General features: G+C 37.9%; 1 protein-coding gene and 1 long non-coding RNA gene across 3 annotated transcripts in view; one reads left to right on the forward strand and one right to left on the reverse strand.

Annotated features, from left to right (window-relative positions):
* Positions 1-15,209, forward strand: part of LOC124090308 (uncharacterized) — a 31,329-nt gene extending 16,120 nt beyond the window's left edge. The window contains exon 2 of the long non-coding RNA XR_009226384.1: positions 14,208-15,209. This is a non-coding gene — a long non-coding RNA (uncharacterized LOC124090308). The remainder of the gene's footprint in view (positions 1-14,207) is intronic.
* The window catches only part of Bbof1 (basal body orientation factor 1), a 52,142-nt gene that overhangs the window by 31,516 nt on the left and 1,046 nt on the right, over positions 1-19,580 (reverse strand). For both annotated transcript variants that reach the window (XM_046440891.2, XM_046440890.2), the window contains exons 2-3: positions 17,584-17,812; positions 9,371-9,436 (exon numbers count right to left, since the gene is read on the reverse strand). In XM_046440891.2, the coding sequence (XP_046296847.1) occupies positions 9,371-9,436; positions 17,584-17,812 (295 nt within the window). The remainder of the gene's footprint in view (positions 1-9,370; positions 9,437-17,583; positions 17,813-19,580) is intronic.

A 19,580-nucleotide genomic window follows, 5' to 3' on the forward strand; every position in this document is an offset into this window, starting at 1 on the left:
AGGCCGATTGGCTGGGTCACGTGGGCGGAGCCAAAAAAGTCCCCCAATGAGCAGCTCCGTGGTCTGAAAGGGCAGGGAAACAGCCCAATGAGCATCACCGCAGAGGAGCCAATCAGCTAGATGTTGCTGGGGCCGAGGAGCCAATCAGCTAGATGTTGCTGGGGCCGCTGTGAGCCAATCATCAGCCAGCAGCTGGAAGTTTGCTGGCAGCTGGAAGTTTGCTGGGGCCCCTTTGGCTGTGGCTCTCAACAGTTGCATATGGATTTCCAGTTTTCCCAACACCATTTGTTGAAGATGCTATCCTTCCTCCATTGCATGCTTTTAGCTCCTTTATCAAATATAAGATAGTTGTAGCTTTGTGGATTAGTCTCTGTGTCCTCTATTCTGTACCATTGGTCCACCCGCCTGTTTTGGTACCAGTACCATGCTGTTTTTGTTACTATTGCTCTGTAATATAGTTTTAAATCCGGTATCGCTATACCACCTGATTCATACTTCCTGCTTAGAATTGCTTTTGCTATTCTGGGTCTTTTATTTTTCCATATGAATTTCATGATTGCTTTATCTATTTCTACAAGAAATGCCATTGGGATTTTGATTGGCATTGCATTAAACCTATAGAGAACTTTTGGTAATATCGCCATTTTGATGATGTTAGTTCTGCCTATCCATGAACAGGGTATATTTTTCCATCTTCTAAGATCTTCTTCTACTTCTCTTTTTAGGGTTTTGTAGTTTTCATTGTATAAATCCTTCACCTCTTTTGTTAGGTTGATTCCCAAGTATTTTATTTTTTTTGAGGATATTGTGAATGGAGTGTTTTTCCTCATTTCCTTTTCAGAAGTTTTGTCGCTGATATACAGAAATGCCTTTGATTTATGCGTGTTGATTTTATATCCTGCCACTTTGCTGAATTCATTTATTAGTTCTAGTAGTTTTTTTGTAGACCCTTTTGGGTCTTCTAGGTATAGAATCATGTTATCCGCAAATAGTGATAATTTAAGTTCTTCCTTTCCTATTTTTATGCCTTTAATTTCTTTCGTCTGTCTAATTGCTCTGGCCAGTGTTTCGAGAACTATATTGAATAGAAGTGGTGATAGAGGGCATCCCTGTCTTGTTCCAGATTTTAGGGGGAATGCCTTCAATTTTTCTCCATTGAGAATGATGCTAGCCTGAGGCTTAGCATAGATAGCTTTTACAATGTCAAGGTAAGTTCCTGTTATCCCTAGTTTTTCTAATGTTTTGAACATAAAGGGATGCTGTACTTTGTCGAATGCTTTTTCTGCGTCTATTGAGATGATCATATGGTTCTTATCTTTAAGTCTATTGATGTGGTGAATAACATTTATTGATTTCCGTATATTGAACCATCCTTGCATCCCAGGGATGAATCCTATTTGATCATGGTGCACAATTTTTTTGATGTGCCTTTGTATCCGATTTGCCAGAATTTTATTGAGGATTTTTGCATCTAGGTTCATCAGAGATATTGGTCTGTAGTTTTCTTTCTTTGAGGTGTCTTTGTCTGGTTTCGGAATCAGGGTGATGTTGGCCTTATAGAATGAATTTGGCAGAGCTCCCTCTTTTTCTATTTCCTGAAATAGCTTGAAAAGTATTGGTATTAATTCTTCCTTAAAGGTTTTGTAAAACTCCGCTGTATACCCATCCGGTCCTGGGCTTTTCTTGGTTGGAAGTCTTTTGATTGCTTCTTCTATTTCATCTATTGTTATTGGTCTGTTTAAGTTGTGAGTATCCTCCTGACTCAGTCTGGGCAAATCATATGACTTAAGGAATTTATCGATGTCTTCACTATCTTCTATTTTATTGGAATATAGGTTTTCAAAATAATTTCTAATTGTCTTCTGTATTTCTGTAGCGTCTGTTGTGATATTGCCTTTTTCATCCCGTATGTTAGTAATTTGAGTTCTCTCTCTTCTTCTCTTCGTTAGCATGGCTAAGGGTCTGTTGATCTTATTTATTTTTTCAAAGAACCAACTTTTAGTTTTGTTAATTTTTTCAATAGTTTCTTTTGTTTCAATTTCGTTGATTTCCGCTCTGATTTTAATTATTTCTTGCCTTCTGCTACATTTGCTGTTGTTTTGCTCTTCCTTTTCTAGGGCTTTGAGATGAAGTGTGAGCTCATTTATTTGTTGGTTTTTCCTTTTTTTGAGGAATGACCTCCAGGCAATGAATTTCCCTCTTAAAACTGCTTTCATTGTGTCCCATAGATTCTGATATGTTGTGTCTGTATTTTCATTTATCTCTAAGAATTTTTTGATTTCCTCCTTTATGTCTTCTGTAACCCATTGATCATTCAGTAACATATTGTTCATTTTCCATGTGATGTAGGATTTTTCCTTCCTTCTTTTATCATTGATTTCCAGTTTCATTCCATTATGATCAGATAAAATGCATGGGATTATCTCCACCCCTGTATATTTACTGAGGGTTGCCCTATGGCATAATATATGGTCTATTTTTGAGAAGGATCCATGTGCTGCTGAGAAAAAAAGTATATCCACTTGATGATGGTTGATATATTCTATATATGTCAGTTAAGTCTAGGTTGTTGATTGTGATATTGAGTTCTATAATTTCTTTATTCAACTTTTGTTTGGAGGATCTGTCAAATGGTGAGAGAGGTGTGTTGAAGTCACCCATAATTATTGTGTTGTGGTCTATTTGATTCTTGAACTTGAGGAGAATTTGTTTTATGAACGTCGCAGCACCATTATTTGGTGCATAAATATTGATAATTGTTATGTCTTGTTGGTGAATGGTTCCTTTTAACAGTATATAATGTCCTTCCTTATCCCTTTTGATTAACTTAGTCTTGAAGTCGATTTTATTCGATATGAGGATGGCCACCCCTGCTTGCTTACGAGGACCGTGTGCGTGGTATATTTTTTCCCAACCTTTCACCTTCAGCCTGTGTATGTCTTTTGCAATCAGATGTGTCTCCTGGAGGCAGCATATTGTTGGATTTGTTTTTTTAATCCAAGTTACCAGCCTATGTCGCTTTATTGGAGAGTTTAAGCCATTAACGTTTAGAGTTACTATTGATATATGGTTTGTACTTCCAGCCATGTTTGATTATTTATCTTCTTTTTTTTTTAAATTTAATTTAGTTTGTTTCTCCATGGTTAGCTTTCCCCCCACCCTCTGTTTTTATAGAGGCACTTCCCACTGATGGTTTTGGTTATTGTTTTTCATTTCTTCCTCGTGTAGTGTTTTGCTCAAGATGCTTTTTTTTTTTTAATATTTATTTATTTTTTTAGTTTTTGGCGGACACAACATCTTCGTTTGTATGTGGTACTGAGGATCGAACCCAGGCCGCACGCATGCCAGGTGAGCACGCTACCGCTTGAGCCACATCCCCAGCCCATGCTCAAGATGCTTTGCAATGCTGGTTTTCTGGCTGCAAATTCTTTTAGCTTTTGTTTGTCATGAAAGATTTTTATTTCGTTGTCGTACCTGAAGCTTAATTTTGCTGGATACAGAATTCTTGGTTGGCATCCATTGTCTTTCAGTGTTTGAAATACGTTGTTCCAGGATCTTCTCGCTTTCAGCGTCTGTGATGAAAAATCCGTTGTTAACCTTATTGGTTTACTCCTGAATGTAATCTGCCTCCTTTCTCTTGTAGCTTTTAATATTTTCTCTTTGTTCTGTATATTGGATATCTTCATAACAATGTGTCTTGGCGTTGGTCTACTGTGATTTTGTGTGCTCGGTGTCCTGTATGCCTCTACAATTTGTATATCTGTTTCCTTTTTTATTTCTGGAAAGTTTTCTGTAATTATTTCATTCAGCAGGCTACTCATTCCCTTGCTCTGAATCTCTGTACCTTCTTCTATCCCGATGACTCGTAGGTTTGGTTTTTTTATGTTATCCAATATCTCTTGGATGTTTCTCTCGTGATTTTTAACCAGCCTTTCTGAGTTGGCTAGGCTCTTTTCAAGATGATATATTTTGTCTTCATTATCTGACGTTCTGGCTTCTACTTGCTCCACTCTGTTAGTGATACTCTCAATTGAGTTTTTAATTTGGTTTATCGTTTCCTTCATTTCTAGAATTATTGTTTGATTTTTTTTTTATAATCTCTATCTCCTGATAAAGATGCTTAACTTCTTCTTTTATCTGTTTATGTAATTCATTTTCAAAGTGTTCTTTCACTGTTTGGATTTGCTGTCTCGTATCCTCTTTAAGGTTCCATTCCATCTGTCTAAGGTATTCCTTGAGTTCTTTATATGACCATTTTTCTGCTGACTCTAGGTCCTCCTGAATATTTAGGCTGTCCTTCATTGTTTGTACTCCTTTTCTTCCTTGCTTTTTTATGCTGCTCATGTTACTTCTTGTTCTGTTTGACTGCTGTGTTACTGTTTACTCTTATAGATTTATTTGATGCTTGGGAGGAAAGATATTAGAAGGGAAGGGAAGAAGTCACTAAAGAGAATGAGAGTAGGCAGGTAGAATTCAAGGAAGGGGGAATAAGAAAATTGAAAAGAAATGAAAAGACAAAAGAAACAAAAACAAAACACAAACAAAAAAGTTAGAAAATAAAGAAAGAAAGAAAAGAAAAAAAAATTTTTTTACAAAAATAATAATAAAAATAATGAAAATTAAAATTAAATAATAATAATAATAAAATAAAATAATTAAGAAAAATTAAAAACATTAAAAAAAGTTAAAGAACAACAAAAAAATTGAAAATGAAAGAAAAAAATGATAATAATAATAATAATAATAATAATAATTGCAGTCATAGAGTTCGATTAATTTCTCTTCCAGTAGGTGGAGCTGTGCCCACTGGGTCAAGCTTCTCCTCTCAATAGGTGGGAACCAATCACTGTGCAGCAGCTCTTCCTCACAGACTGGGGGGGTCTCCAATCCTGAGTGCCTAGGGCCTTCTCTTGTGTTTCCTCAAGCCAGGCCGCGCTCACCTGTGACGCTCACCACAATACTGGCTACACGCCAGGTCTGCTGCTCCTGGGAGCCCTGTCGCGCTGGTTTCAATGCAGTTATCTCCTCCGCCCGTGACGTCAGTTTTCTGCCAAGGTGGTATCCCATGCAAATGGTGACCATTTGTTCCCTTTACCGGGTGACCAATGCAACGGGTGGGTCCTGACTGTCTCTCCCAATCCCCGTTTCAATCCTGTGGCCACTGCCTATGAAGGCTCGGTTGGGTTTTACCTCTGAAAGTTCATAAGGGCCAACCAGTTATTTCAGCGGGATTGTTAGTGCTGAGTCACAAGAAGCAGGCGAACCAGAGCTTGAATGCAGCCGATCCAGGCTCGGTGTGTGTGTTCTGAGGGGCCCAGACTGTACACCCCAGATCCATGTCAGCTCAGCATTGCCTAGTGATCCTGAGCAATCAGCATTTATACAATTTACAGCTCCCGATGCCCGCACAGTTGAAGAGGTCAGAGACTTGATCTCTCCCTGCCCGCTGCCATGTTAGACCTTCTCAGTGATATTCATGTTGCCCTTACAGCTTCCTGGCATAAGCAAGTTCTTGGGATTATACAAACTGCTGCTTCTGTTTCCAGTCCAGATTTCTAGAAATTAAACCCTGCCGCCATCGCCTCTTCCCTGGGGCAACGCTGAGGGGCGCTGCGCTTGTCTGTGACCGTAGCTGCGCTGCCGCCCGGTGCCCAGCCCCCGGGGCCTAAGCAGCTGCCAGCACGGCTCTCAGGCCCCCTCCTCTGGAGCACTGGTCCCCCAGCAGGGGGGTGCAGAACGACCCCAGAGCAGGCTCTGCCCGAAGGTGCAGCGGCGAACAGGCGACCCAGGCGCTCAAGGCTGCAGTCCAGCCTTCGGAGGACAGGGCTCGGCACGCAGCCCAGCTCCAACCTCTAGGTGTGGCTGCCGGACAATGTAGACATAACCATCAAGACAGCAAGTAGAGAGCAAATGGCGGCTCCCGCGGAGTGGATTTTCGGCACAGAAACCGCAGCTCAGCCAACAATCCCAATCCACAAACTCTCCCTGTATAAAAATATTCAAAAAAAAAAAAAAAAGGTGGGGCGCACTGAGCTTTCTTTGCCTCAGGTACTTACAATCCACTGCTGATTACACATTCAGCTTCTCTGCCCGGAGAAAGAGGAAAGCGAAAGAGGAAGCAGATGGGAGCAAAGCGCCCGCGGCTCTGGGCGGCAAAGCGTCCGGGAGCCAAGCGTCTGTTTTTCGATCTCTTTGTTCTTCCTGCTGCTTGGCAAAGTGGTCCGCTACAGATTAACGGTGAAAGGAGCTCTTACACGCTGCACGAAATCTCGATTAAAGCCGCTGCTCTGAGCACCACGCTCAGCACTTCAGCAACCCCCGTGCGCAGCGGCCATCTTTTTCCTGGACACAATATCTTTATTTTTATTTATTTATTTTTGCGTGGTGCTGAGGATCGAACCCAGGGCCTCACGTGTGCAAGGCAAGTGCTCTACCACTGAGCTACAACCCCAGCCCCAATATATAGTTTCTTATCTAACACATTGGCAAAATTTTTGATAATAGATTCTATTGGTCAAGCTCTGAAGAAAGAGGAAATCTCATACATAGTTAGTGGCATTACAAAATAGCATAATACCTATACAGGGAAATTTTCTAATTTCTAGAAAATCAGATATTTTCTTTGACCTTGCAAAACTACTTCCAGGAGTCTATGCCAAAGATACAGTAGCATGTGAAAAAAATAAATATACTCGTCTTTACTGGAACACCATGGTATAATAGCAACCCAACTATCTATCAAAAAGAGCACTTCTATGGACTGAATGTTTGTGTCCCCACCAAAATACTAATGCTGTAATCGCCAGTGTGATGGTATTTGGAGGCATGCGCTTTGGAAGGTAATTAGGTTTAGATGTAGAAAAGAAGGTGAAGCTTTCATGATAGAATCAGTGCATTTATTATTTGGGGGGAACTGGGTGATTGAACCCAGGAGCCCTTTACCACTGAGCTACATCCCCAACCCTTTATCTATGTATCTATCTATCTATCTATCTATCTTTCAAGAGAGGTCTCACTTAAGTGCCGAGGTTGGCCTCGAACATTCAATCCTCTTGCCTTAGCCTCCATAGTAGCTGGGATTACAGGTGTATGCCACTGTGCCCAGCGGGGTCAATCCCTTTATGAAGAGATAAAGCACCTAGAGCTAGCTTTCTTTCTATATGAGAATACGGGAAAAAGGCAGTTGTCTGTGAACGGAGAGAAGGACCCTCACCAAGAATCTAACCATGTTGGCATTCTGACCTGGGAGTTATATCTCAGTGGTGAAGTGCTTTTGGGTTCTAGCCCCAGCACAAAAACAAACAAAGAAACACAAAAGCAACTTCTGGACTAGGGGTGTACTCAGTCTATGGTATTCTGTCATAGCAGTCCATACTGACCAAAACAAGGACCATTTTAGAAAACACTTCATATTACTATGACCTCCAAAAAATACTATTGAGTTATCTGGATGTGGTGGCCCATGCCTGTAATCCTATTGACTCAGGAGACTAAGGAAGGAAGATGGAAAAGACCAAGGCCAGCTTGAACCTAGACCCTGTTTCAAAATAAAAAATGAAAAGGACTGGGATGTAGCTGACTGGTAAAGTGCTCCTGGGTTATAAAATAAAATACTGTTATATGAGAAAAGAAAGGTGCTGGTCTAGGTATACTATATGCTACCTTTTACCTTTTGTTAATACTTATTACAAAATATACATTTTTAAAATGAAAGGATATACCTATAATAAATAAAATGGTTACCTACAGGGAGAGAGAGAATAATGTAGAAAAGACGTGGATAGAGGTTAAATTTCTCAGCATATATGTCAGTCTTGATTTTGGAACCATGTAAATAACTACAATAATTACAAAATTTTACATGCAAAATAAAAATTTTAAAAAGCAAATTCTAGCTGGGCATAGTGATCCATGCCTGCAATCCCAGTGACTTGGAGGCAGAGGCAGAAGGATTACAAATTTGAAGCCAGCCTCAAGAATTTAGGAAGACCCTGTCTCAAAAAAAAAAAAAAAAAAAAAGGACTGGGGATGCATCTCAGTGGTAAAGTGCCTTTGGGTTCTGGCCCCAGCGCAAAAATAAAGAAACACAAAAGCAACTTCTGGACTAGGGGTGTAGCTTAGTGGTAGAGCAAGTACCCAGCATGTACTTGCTCCTGGGTTCAGTCCCCAGTGCCAAAAAAAAGCAACCTCTAAAACTCAAAAGTAAGCAGGCACTTGCCTGTAATCCCTATGACTCACAAGCAGGAGGATTACAAATACAAGGCCAGCCTCAGCAAATTAGTAAGGCCCTAAGCAGACCCTGTCTCAAAAATAAAAAATAAAAGGGACTGGGAATACAGCTCAGTGGTGCACCCCTGGGGGTTCAATCCCCAGTTTTAAAAAAAAAATTGAAAGTAAAATCTATTCTTGAGTTCGTTGAGTTGGTGGCATAACCTTAAAGAAAGGAACTTCACATAGTTTTTAAACCTTGCAATTTTGGTCATGCATTCTTATTGGTATATATCCTACAGAGAAAATGCCACCCCTAAAATCTAAAACTGGTTCTAATAATCTATTGTTGGTGGTAGCATAAATATTCTGAGATTGTAAGTGTATTAAGTTCTAAGCAATGTGGTAATTATGCTGACATCATTAAAAAGCAGGACTTTGGGGCTGGGGATGTGGCTCAAGCGATAGCGCACTCGCCTGGCATGCATGCGGCCCGGGTTCGATCCTCAGCACCACATACAAACAAAGATGTTGTGTCCACCGAAAACTAAAAATATTTTTTAAAAAAATTCTCTCTCACTCTCTCTTAAAAAAAAAAAAAAGCAGGACTTTGGCAAGGGAGAAACGAGATGCAGGTAAGTTTAAGTAAAAATCCTATATTCCTGCAACTGAACGGAAAATATTAGTACGGGCTAATATGTATTTCCTAGCTTGTCTGCTGAAAAGCACTAGGAGCAATACAAGTAGGATCAGTAAGCACCTCTAATACCAGATAATTTTCTAAGTTTTCTACAATAAAAATTTCATAATATGTTGGTATTGTTGTAATTATTATTATCATTGGTGCTAGGAATTGAATCCAAGGGTTCTTAACCACATCCCCAGCCTTTTTTTAATGTTTTATTTTGAGACAGGGTCTCTCTAAGTCCTTAGGGCCTCACTAAGTTGCTGAGGTTGATCTCACACTTGAAATTCTCCTACCCCAGCCTCTGGAATTATAGGTATATGCTGTCGCACCTTGCCTATAATATGTTCTTTTTGAGTTTCTGGACAATCAAGTATGTAGGCTTTAAACTTTTCCACTTATCGGGTCTTAAATATCTGAGCTCACTAAAAACCTGACTACCTAGGAAATGAAGTATTAGTATATATAAATACTCACTAATTTTTCCTTCTCCTCTTGAGCTTTTTCTTTCGTCTCAGCCAGTTGTTGTTTTAGCTTTTCAATCTGAGAAAGATGAAAATACAAAGTCAGGAAGATGTTAAAATTGTTCTGTAGTCTACTTTCACTCACATGTTTTAGTATTTTACATAATATTAAGACCAGTGGGGTAGGAGAGGTAGTAAAACAGGAAGAGGAGAAGGGGACAGGAGTTTTCCCATATCCTTAATCTGTTATTGGCAATCTCCAAAACCAAGCTATCATCCGAGAATTACCTAGGTGATTTTTTTTTTTAAATGTGTGGTTTAAAAACACACCATTAAATTTACAGTCTTCACCATTTTCAGTGCACAGTTCAGTAGTTTTAAATACATTTACATTGTTGGACAAAATATCTCAAACTTTTCAATCTTGCAAAATTAAAACTCTATACCCATTAAGCACTAATGCTCCTTCCCTTTCCCCACAGCCCTTGGCAACCACCTTATACTTCGTTTTTACAATTAAAAAAATTTTTTTTTAGTTGTTGATGGACATTTATTTTATTTATTTATATCTAGTACTGAGAATTGAACCCAGTGCTTCACACATGCTAGGCAAGTGCTCTACCACTGAGCTATAATCCCAATCCCTCATTTTTTGATTGCTTTATATACTTCAAATGAGAGGAACCAAATAGTATTTGACCTCTTGTGATTGGCTTATTTGATTCAGCATAATGTCCTTGAGGTTCACCATGTTGAAGCATATGACAGGATTTCCTTTTTCAGACTGCATAATATTCCATGGTATGTGTACACCTCTCTTTTTCTTTCTTTCTTCTTATGGTACTAAAGATTGAGCCCAGGGTACTCTACTGTTAAGCTATATCCCCAGCCCTTTTAAAATTTTATTTTGAGACAGGGTCTCATTAAATTGCCCAGGCTGTCCTCAATTGCAATCCTCCTGCCTCAGCCTCTCAAGTAGCTGGGATTACAGGCATGTGCTACCATGTCTGACCTATATCAGTATTTTTGAAGAACACTGCACAAGGTTGGGCTTTTCTGATGTTTCCTTATGGCTACTATGTATTTAGGGCATGCATATTCTACCTAAGTGATAAAATATCCTTTTTAGTACGTCCCATCCTGAGGTGAATGACGTTAATAAAATCAATTGAATAAGATTATGTCTGCCAGTTTTCTCCATTTAAAAATTATGGTTTTCCTTTTATAATTATTAAGAAATTTGTGGAAACATATTTTGAGACTATGCAAATAGTCTCCTCCTCATTAAACTTTCACCTACTAGTTCTAGCATCCATAGATCATTCTAGTTTTTTAAATTGGATATTAAATGCTAGCCACCATTCTAAGTTCTTTTACCAGATTATTTTAATTAATCCTCCCAATAACCCTACTGTATTAGTTTAGCAGGTACCATACAAAATATCACAAAATAGGTGATTTAAACAACATGAATTTATTTTTCAAAGTTCTGGAGGTTGGAGGTCCAAGATGAAAGTGTTGGCAGGTTGGTTTTCCCATGGCTGCTCTCCTTGGCTTACCTATGGCTGCCCTCTCTGTGTTGTCCTAACACAGCCTTTATTCTGAGCACTCACATAACTGGTGTATCTTTCTGTGTTCAGTTGCCTCTTAGAAGGATTGAATTAGGGCCAACCTGTTTAGAAATGTATTAATTGGCATTCTATGTAAGAAAAAATTTCCCCTCTCCTTTATTTACTTGGTTGTTTGGTGCTTTTTGTTTTTGTTATGCAGTTCTGTGGAATCAAGGCTTTGAACATGCTAGCAAGTATTCTACTATTAAGCTATATTCCCACCCCATCATTATTTATTTATTTAAAATTTCATTTTTGGTGGTGCTAAAGATCTAACCCAGAGCCTCACCGATGCTAAGTAAGCACTCTACCACTGAGCTACATCCCTAGGCCCCTCCCTTATTTATTAATGTATGTATTGGTTAATAGTGTAGACTTAGGATTCTTTTTTTATTCAATAAGTTACAATCTATTATTGTCAATGTTTGTTTGGGTTGTCTCAGATTTAGCCAATTGTAGTCTCTTCAAGCTAGCCTTTGTGTACTTTAACATTTACTTACTTTCTGGCACAATAAGATATTCCAGGGTTATCTTTTACATCCTACCCAAATCCTGGAATCAATAGTTTTTTCTAATTAGTTCCAAGTATTTCTCTAGGGAATGCTGGTCCATTTCAGTGGGGAACCTAAGTAGCTTTTTAAACTAAAGATTCATTGACATGGTTATAGAATCAGAGGATTTAGAAGTAATATATTATAAAATATTATCTTAGAGCAGCTTAAGAAAAATCTAGAAATTTAAAAAATATTTTGGAACAGTCCCAAGTCACATAGAACAGGTGTGACACTTAATAAGATTACTTTACGATTGATTCAACAAATCCTCAAATACAAAAACCCAGTCTTTGAGAAAATCTCCTAGTTTTGTTCAAGACAAAATTGTTTTCAAAACACATTTCATAAGAAAAATTTCATTTCTAATATTTCTATAATTAATGTGAAGTAATACTACAAAGAGTTTCAGAAAATAACACATTTATAGAATACTGCGAAATAGATAATAATTAACTATGGAAGAAGCCAGATAGGCCTACAGCCCTAACTACTTGGGAGGCTGAGGCAGGAGGTTTACTTGAGCCAAGGAGTTCAAGGTCAGTGCCTGGGCAACATAGTGAGACCTCATCTTAAAAACAAAAAATGGAAACTATGGGAGAGCTAGTTAACTGATATTTATTTAATCTGTTTTTTTTTTCTTCTTCCCAATATACTTTCTTTGTTTTTATTATTGTTATTCTTGTTTGGGGGGATTGAACCCAGGGCCTGGGGCATGCTAAGCATGTGCTCTACCATTCAGTTAAATCCCCAGCCCCAGTTTCTTTGGTTTTAATGGGGACCCATGATTGTAAGAAACCGCATTTGCTACAGCAAGATGCTGGCCTCTGATATACAGAGGCAGATCTCAATCTGAAAATACAAGTAAGTGATACTGATAAATACAAACCAATACTAATTAACTAATGTAGGATGCAGAGCGTCTATTAATTAATTTCAAAAACTATTTGTATGGCTGATTAAAAACTTACTTTAGAATAATATTTTATAGGGGGATAATGTATATAACACCTACTATTCAAAAAGTAATTTTTAAAACAGAAGTTGTCTGAGAATGTAAAAAAATGCATAAAAAATTAGACTTTAATAAAATACATAAAATCCATATAAATGTTCAGTTGTTTGACTTTTCTAATGTACTTTCAATATCATCTTGAATTTAGTTATTATTGCTATTAACTTTTTAAAAACATCAGTACATTCATAAGAATTCCAAGTATTAGTATATTCATACAAGGCAAAAAAGAATGTACTGAATGGCTACTATGTGCTAGGCCCTGTTGCTTAGGTGATATAATCCTGAACAACAACAAGAGGCCCCAAGTTGTCTTCTTCTGTGAGGTTTCATTCTAATTAGGAAAAGGGACAATAGACAAATATGTAAGTGACATACATGCATTATTATTAGATGGAAAGTAATAAATGTCACAAAGAAAAAGAAGTGATAAGACTCTAGAGAATGCTGGAATAGGGTTGGTTTTAACATTTATACAGGGTGATAAGATGTCTTATCACTGAAAAGGTGGCATTTGAAAAACTATGGAATTATACGTGAATTTGTATGTCATCCTTATATAGCCAGCCTTGCTCTGCATCACTCCAGCATTAGTTCATATGTGTACTGAAGCAAAAACATAAACAATAAAAAACAGTGAAGGGGCTGAGGGTGTAGCTCACTTGTAGAGTACTTGTCTAGCATGTGTAAGGCCCTGGGTTCAGTTAATCCCCAGTGTGTGTGCACTCATGTACATGCAAAATGGATGAAGGAACATATAAAAGATGTCCAAGTTGAATAGTTATAAGGAAAACACAAATTACAACAACAATAATAGAATAATTTACACCCATAAGATTGGCAATAACTATTAAATACAATACCAAGTGTTGAGTCATATGTGGGTAATACTCTAATACATCATTTGTGACAATATAAATTGGTATAACACCTCTGGAGCTCAGATTTAATCCTTTGTGGAGGCTGGAGGTGTAGCTCAGTGGTAGAGCATTTACCTAACATGCACAAGGCCCTGGGTAAAATGATTTTTCATGTGTGGTACTGGGGGTTGAACCGAGAATTCTCCCTCTGAGCTATATTCCAATCCTTTTTTTTTTTTTTTTTTAGTACCAGGGATTGAATTCAGGAGGGCTTAACCACTGAGATACATCCCTAGCCCTTTTTATTTATTTACTTATTTTAAGATTTATTTTTTTAGTTTAGTTATAGTTGGACACAATACCTTTTATTTATTTATTTTTATGTGGCGCTGAGGATCAAACCCTCGCACATGCTAGTCAAGCGCTCAAACACTGAGCTGCAATCCCAGCCCTTATTTTTTATTTAGAGACACAGTCTCAGTAAATTGCTTAGGGCCTTGCTAAATTGATGAAGCTGGCCTTGAATTTGCAATTCTCCTGGTTTAGCTTCTTCAGACCCTGAGGTTACAGGGGTGTGCCACCACACCAGGCTTTTAGTTGTTGAATCTTTATTTTTATGTATTTGTATGTGGTGCTGAGAATCAACCCAGTGCCTCAGGTATGCTAGGCAAGGGTGTTACCATTGAGCCACAACCCCAGTCCCACCCATCAGGCTTTTTAAAAAAATGTTTGAGACCAAGTCTTGCTAAATTGCCTAAGTGGGCCTTAATCTTGTGAACCTCCTACCTTAAACCTAAAATTGTTGGGATTACAGGTGTTATGCCAGATTCGTGGGACCCCAGTAGACCTCCAGGAGCCGAATCCGATGCAAGCACACAAGAGACTTTATTGCAAGCTCGAGCCTGGACTCACAACCGTTCCCGACACAGCGGTCCCAGGGAGTGAGTCCTGGTCCTTTGTTCAGTGAGATTTTATAGGTTTTGGGGGGATACTCTATGCATCACAACATCACACAGCAAATCATTCCATACCGCAGGAAAATCAAACAACAACTCTCAACATTGATTAGCACATTCAATGGCGGGAACAAGTTGGTTAGGGGTGATTGGCTAGTACAAGAAGGGGGTTCCTTTGAACTGATTGGTTTAGGCCACGAGGGGTGTACGTGCTAAACTACATGGTTTCCCAACATGTTATCAACCACCATAAACTACTTGGGGGTCATCTGGCATCCCAGGTATTTTCCCTGTCTCATGCTGATTGGAGGTTGCTAGGGGGGTTGCCATGGGTCCTCACCTAGCCTGACTGAGTCAGGGACACCTGGCACCGCAGACCTCTCCTGTTATTTACAGACAAACAACTCAGCAGGGTGGGTATGTGCTTAGGAGTGCTCTGTGGGTTTTTCCAAGGACAAGGGTCACAACCCCTTCCTTAGGACAGGCTTGAGGTAGAAGCTGCTGTTATTTGTTTATTTTTTTTAAATGGAGTCACATTAGTTTCTCACAGGTATGTGCCATGGCATCTGGCTCACAAAATTAAAAAGCTCTTGTGAAATTGAAGCTGAGTTTACCCCATAATTTAAAATCTTACTTCCTCGGATCTAGTCTAAAGAATCCCCCACATGTGGTCTCAGGCAGACATATACAGGAATGTTCATTGTAACAGTGATGTTTATTATAACAGTGAAAAAAATGGGAGTTTAACTGACCAATGGGGGATAAACATAAATCTTGGTTTATTTAATAGAATATTATAAAGCAGTTAAAATGAATGAAAAAAATAGAATATACCTATTAATAAATTTTAAGAAAATAAACTGAATCGTGATTTTTGTGAATATATCACAATAACAATGTTGAGTAAAAAAAAAAAAAAAAAAAAAACAAGATGCTGAGTCAGGCTTGGTGGCATGCAACTATAGTCCTAGACACTAAGGTGGCTGAGGCAGGAGGAGCCTGGAGTTTACCACCAGCCTGGGCAACATAGCAAGAACTGTCTCAAAAAGTTGCAAAAGATCTGTATAATATGATACTATTTATATACATTTTAATGACTATGGAATGTCCTATTTATAGGTATGCATACACAAATAGAAAAATTACAAAAATATTATGTAAAGGAAGCTTACATCCTCAACACAGTGGAAATTTCCTTGGGTTTCCAAGCAGTTTATAGAGGCAGAAAGAAAATTTGTAGTTACACCTAAATTCCACCTTTAATACCTACTAGCTCTGTGACTTGGGCAACTTACCTGTCCTGAGAGCCAATTTCTTTGTCTATATAATGGACATAACAATATTTTGGCTACATGTGGTTATTAAAATAATTAAAGGAGATAATTAGTAGCCAGCATAGTGCCTGGCACAAAATAGTGGCTCCAAAATCTTAATTCTCTCCCTTTTTTTTTCAGATCTAAAATGATAGCTTTATTCTCAACACTTCAATAAAGTATAATAAGATAAAAGATTCAAGTGGCAGAGAGAGAGAGAGAGAAAGAGAGAGAGAGAGATTTGCTGGGTTTATAATCTATCATGGATTATCAGTGAATTGTTTTACAAATCAATAAAACTAAATATCAGCATCAAAACACAGAGATCATATTGGGTGTGGTGTTGTATGCCTGTAATCCCAATTACTTGGAAGGCAGGAGGATGGCAATCAAGGTCAGTCTGGGCAACTTAGTGAGACCCTCTCCCAAAATAAAATTTATGAAGGGTTGGGGATGTGGCCAAAAGTAAAATGCTCTTGGGTTCCATTCTCCAGTGCAAAATGAAGTGTTCATAATGCTCTCTAGTGGTTATCACTTTCTATTTGTTTGAGACAAGAAAACAAGGGACAAGAATTCAAAATAAATATCAATAACAGTAAAACCACTCTGAAATAGTTTTGTTTCAAAGAGAGTTAAGAGCTCACTGTAAAGAAGAAATACAATTGATCAAAAAATATATGAAAAAATGTTCAACATTTTTTCTAGCAATTAGAGAAATTCAAATCAAAACTACACTGAGATTCTATCTCATTCTAGTCAGAATGGCAATCATCAAGCATACAAGCAACAATAAGTGTTGGTGAGGATGTGGGGTAAAAGGTACACTCATACATTGCTGGTGGGACTGCAAATTGGTGAAACCACTGTGGAAAGCAGTATGAAGATTCCTAAGAAAACTTGGGATGGAACCACCATTTGACCCAGTCATCCCACTTTGGTTTATACCCAAAGGACTTAAATTCAGCATACTACAGTAATACAGCCACATCAATGTTTATAGCAGCTCAATTTACTATAGCTAAACTATGGAACCAACCAAGGTGCCCTTCATCAAATGAATGGATAAAGAAACTGTGGTATATATACACAATGGAATGAATATTAATCAGCCTTATTATGACATTTGCCAGTAAATGGATGGAACTGGAGAATATTATGCTAAGCAAAATAAGCCAATCCCAAAGAACCAAAGGCAGAATATTTTCTTGATATGTGGATGCTAATTCACAATAAGAAGTGGGGGAAGAATAGAGGTATTTTGGACTAGACAGAAGGGAGTGAAGGAAGGGGAGTGGGTATGGGGGTAGCAATGATAGTAGAATAAATTGGACATTACCCTATATGCATATGCGTACATGACCTGTGTAACTCTACATCATGTACAACCAGACAAATGAGAAGTTATACTCCATTTATATATGATGTATCAAAATGTATTCTACTGCGTTATATACCTAATTAGAACAAATTTAGAAATCTTAAAATATATTTTTGATGCTTAGATCATAAGAGCTCCTTTTCTCCAGAATGGAATTGAGATCCTAGTGAAATGGCTTCATGCAGAGTTCTACCGGCTTTCTCTCCTCCTTCTGCTGTCCTAAAACAGAGTGTTCTCCTTAGGGGAACCTGGCTTCATGGCACCATCTTTGAAGAAACCAAGCCCCCACTGGAAAGCTACCCAAGAGTTTGCTATAGCATCATAAATATTAGATGATTAGGAAATGTTTATATGTCTGTAAGAGGAGATGGGTTTCCACAAATAAAAATATAATTTTCCGAGTAAAAAATATATATATATATATTTTTTTTTAAAAGCTCACTGTAATGTTTTAACAATGTACAATTTCAAGATATTAAAATCCTTGAAACATATAATCACAGAGGTATTATATGAAGCTCAGGAGGCTTTCTATCTACCTACCATATTATCTTTTTCCTGATCCTGCTTCTTCAGGTAGCTTAATATGGACATGGTGTCTTTTTCCATTTTGTACTGCAGTTTCTTTAAGTCCTCATTACTTTTGGCCAGTCTCCGAGAAGTATCACGATACTCAATCCTAGAGAGTTCAGTGATTTCCAACCTAGCCTCCCAAAGAGAGGCATTGGCCTTGGCTTGTTCCACCACAATATCTTCTGGTCTTATCATCTTCCTGTGTAGGAAGAGAACATTAAAAGTATATAACTATTTCTCTACTATATTAGTATTCTCTTTGTTTGACACTGTCTGTATATATACAAGCAAATACTGTTGAATGAATGAATGAATGAATAATATATATTTAATTGGGCTGGGGCTGCAGCTCAGTGGCAGAGTGCTTGCCTAGAATGTGTGAGGCACTGGGTTTGATCCTTAGCACCACATTAAAAAAATAAATAAAATAAAGGCATTCTGTTCAGCTACAACTGCAAAAAAAATTTACACACACACACACACACACTTTCACTTGAGAATTAAGAGGTACCTCTTCCTAGAAGAATGTTTTGGAGCATAATTCTTAAAGACTAGAAGGAAAGTCAAATTCATTTCATAAAGCTTCTACATCTTTTCATTTTTCTTTTAATTTTCTCATATTTGAATTTTCTTCTATTCTTATTCACTTGGCTGTGAACTTTGGTTCTTACTACTTTGTTACTTTTCTTCCGAAGGCACATTTGTAGCGAAGAACCCAAAACAACACTCCACTAGTGGGGGGTGGGGTGTTGTTTTGGGTTTTTACTTTTGTTTTGGCTGGGACTTGAACAAAAGATCAAATCACTTGGGCAAGAATGTTAAATATTCTACAAATTGGTACCACAGTGCACCAGGGTTTAAAAATGCCTGAGATACAAACCACAATCATGTATATTCAAAGGTGAAGAGGATATTTTTTTAAAAATAGAGACTGAGATTATAGGCCTTCCCTGGATTTGATCCCCAGCTCTTCCAAGATTGAATGAATGAATGAATGGATGAATGAATTTAAAGATTAACACAATAAAAGGAGAGATTTTTAAAATATTTATTGTATGAGTATTAACAAAACACTGTCCCTTTTTACATGGTAGGCATATATAAATATATTGATAATATATAAAAAGCTTCACCTGTATTTAAATTCTAAACATTCTCACACACATGTGAGTGGACTTTTCTATACTGTCACCTCCATTATACATTCTTCAACTCTTGGTCCTCAGTACCTTTTCGCCTCTACCTTTTGTTCTCTTCAAATTAAGGCCAGTTCCATCTCCAACTCCCTACACCAGGCTATTACAGCTGTTGATCTCGCTTTTCAGCATTAGGGATAGACTGCCTTGCTACAATCATCTACTTGCTCCCAGAAGGTACCATAGTATTGGTGTAAGAAATTAGATACTTCTAAAGTAGATACCCCTAACACTAACTGAAGAAAGAAAGCAGGGTTTCTCAAACAATGGGCAGCGGAACATCCATGAAAAAAAAAAAAGGTCTGTTATTCTCAATGTTCCTAAATTTTTTGCATGTGTACTGCAGACATATGGCCAAAACCTGAAAACAAATGATAGTGAATACCAGATGTGTAGAGCCTTGGCACTTTTGAAAAGTGCTAAACTCTGAAATTTTGCTAAAAACAAAACACAAAAATACCCTGTAGAAGAACACTTACATTAATACAAAGGGGGAAAAAAGCTACAAATAATTGGGCTATCACAAAATGACAGTACTAGTTAACTATGTATAGATGATGGGATTATGGGTGATTTTTTTTTTTAAAGAGAGAGAGAAAGAATTTTTTTACTATTTATTTTTTAGTTTTCGGCAGACACAACATCTTTGTATGTGGTGCTGAGGATGGAACCCGGGCCCCACGCATGCCAGGCGAGCACGTTACCTCTTGAGCCACATCCCCAGCCCATGGGTGATTTTTTAAAAAATATATTTTTTATAGTTGTAAAAAG

Source organism: Marmota monax, unplaced genomic scaffold (genome assembly GCF_021218885.2).
Source record: "Marmota monax isolate L192 unplaced genomic scaffold, Marmota_monax_Labrador192_F-V1.1 WCK01_AAM20220418_F8-fsc00017, whole genome shotgun sequence".
Classification (NCBI taxonomy): Eukaryota; Metazoa; Chordata; class Mammalia; order Rodentia; family Sciuridae; genus Marmota; species Marmota monax.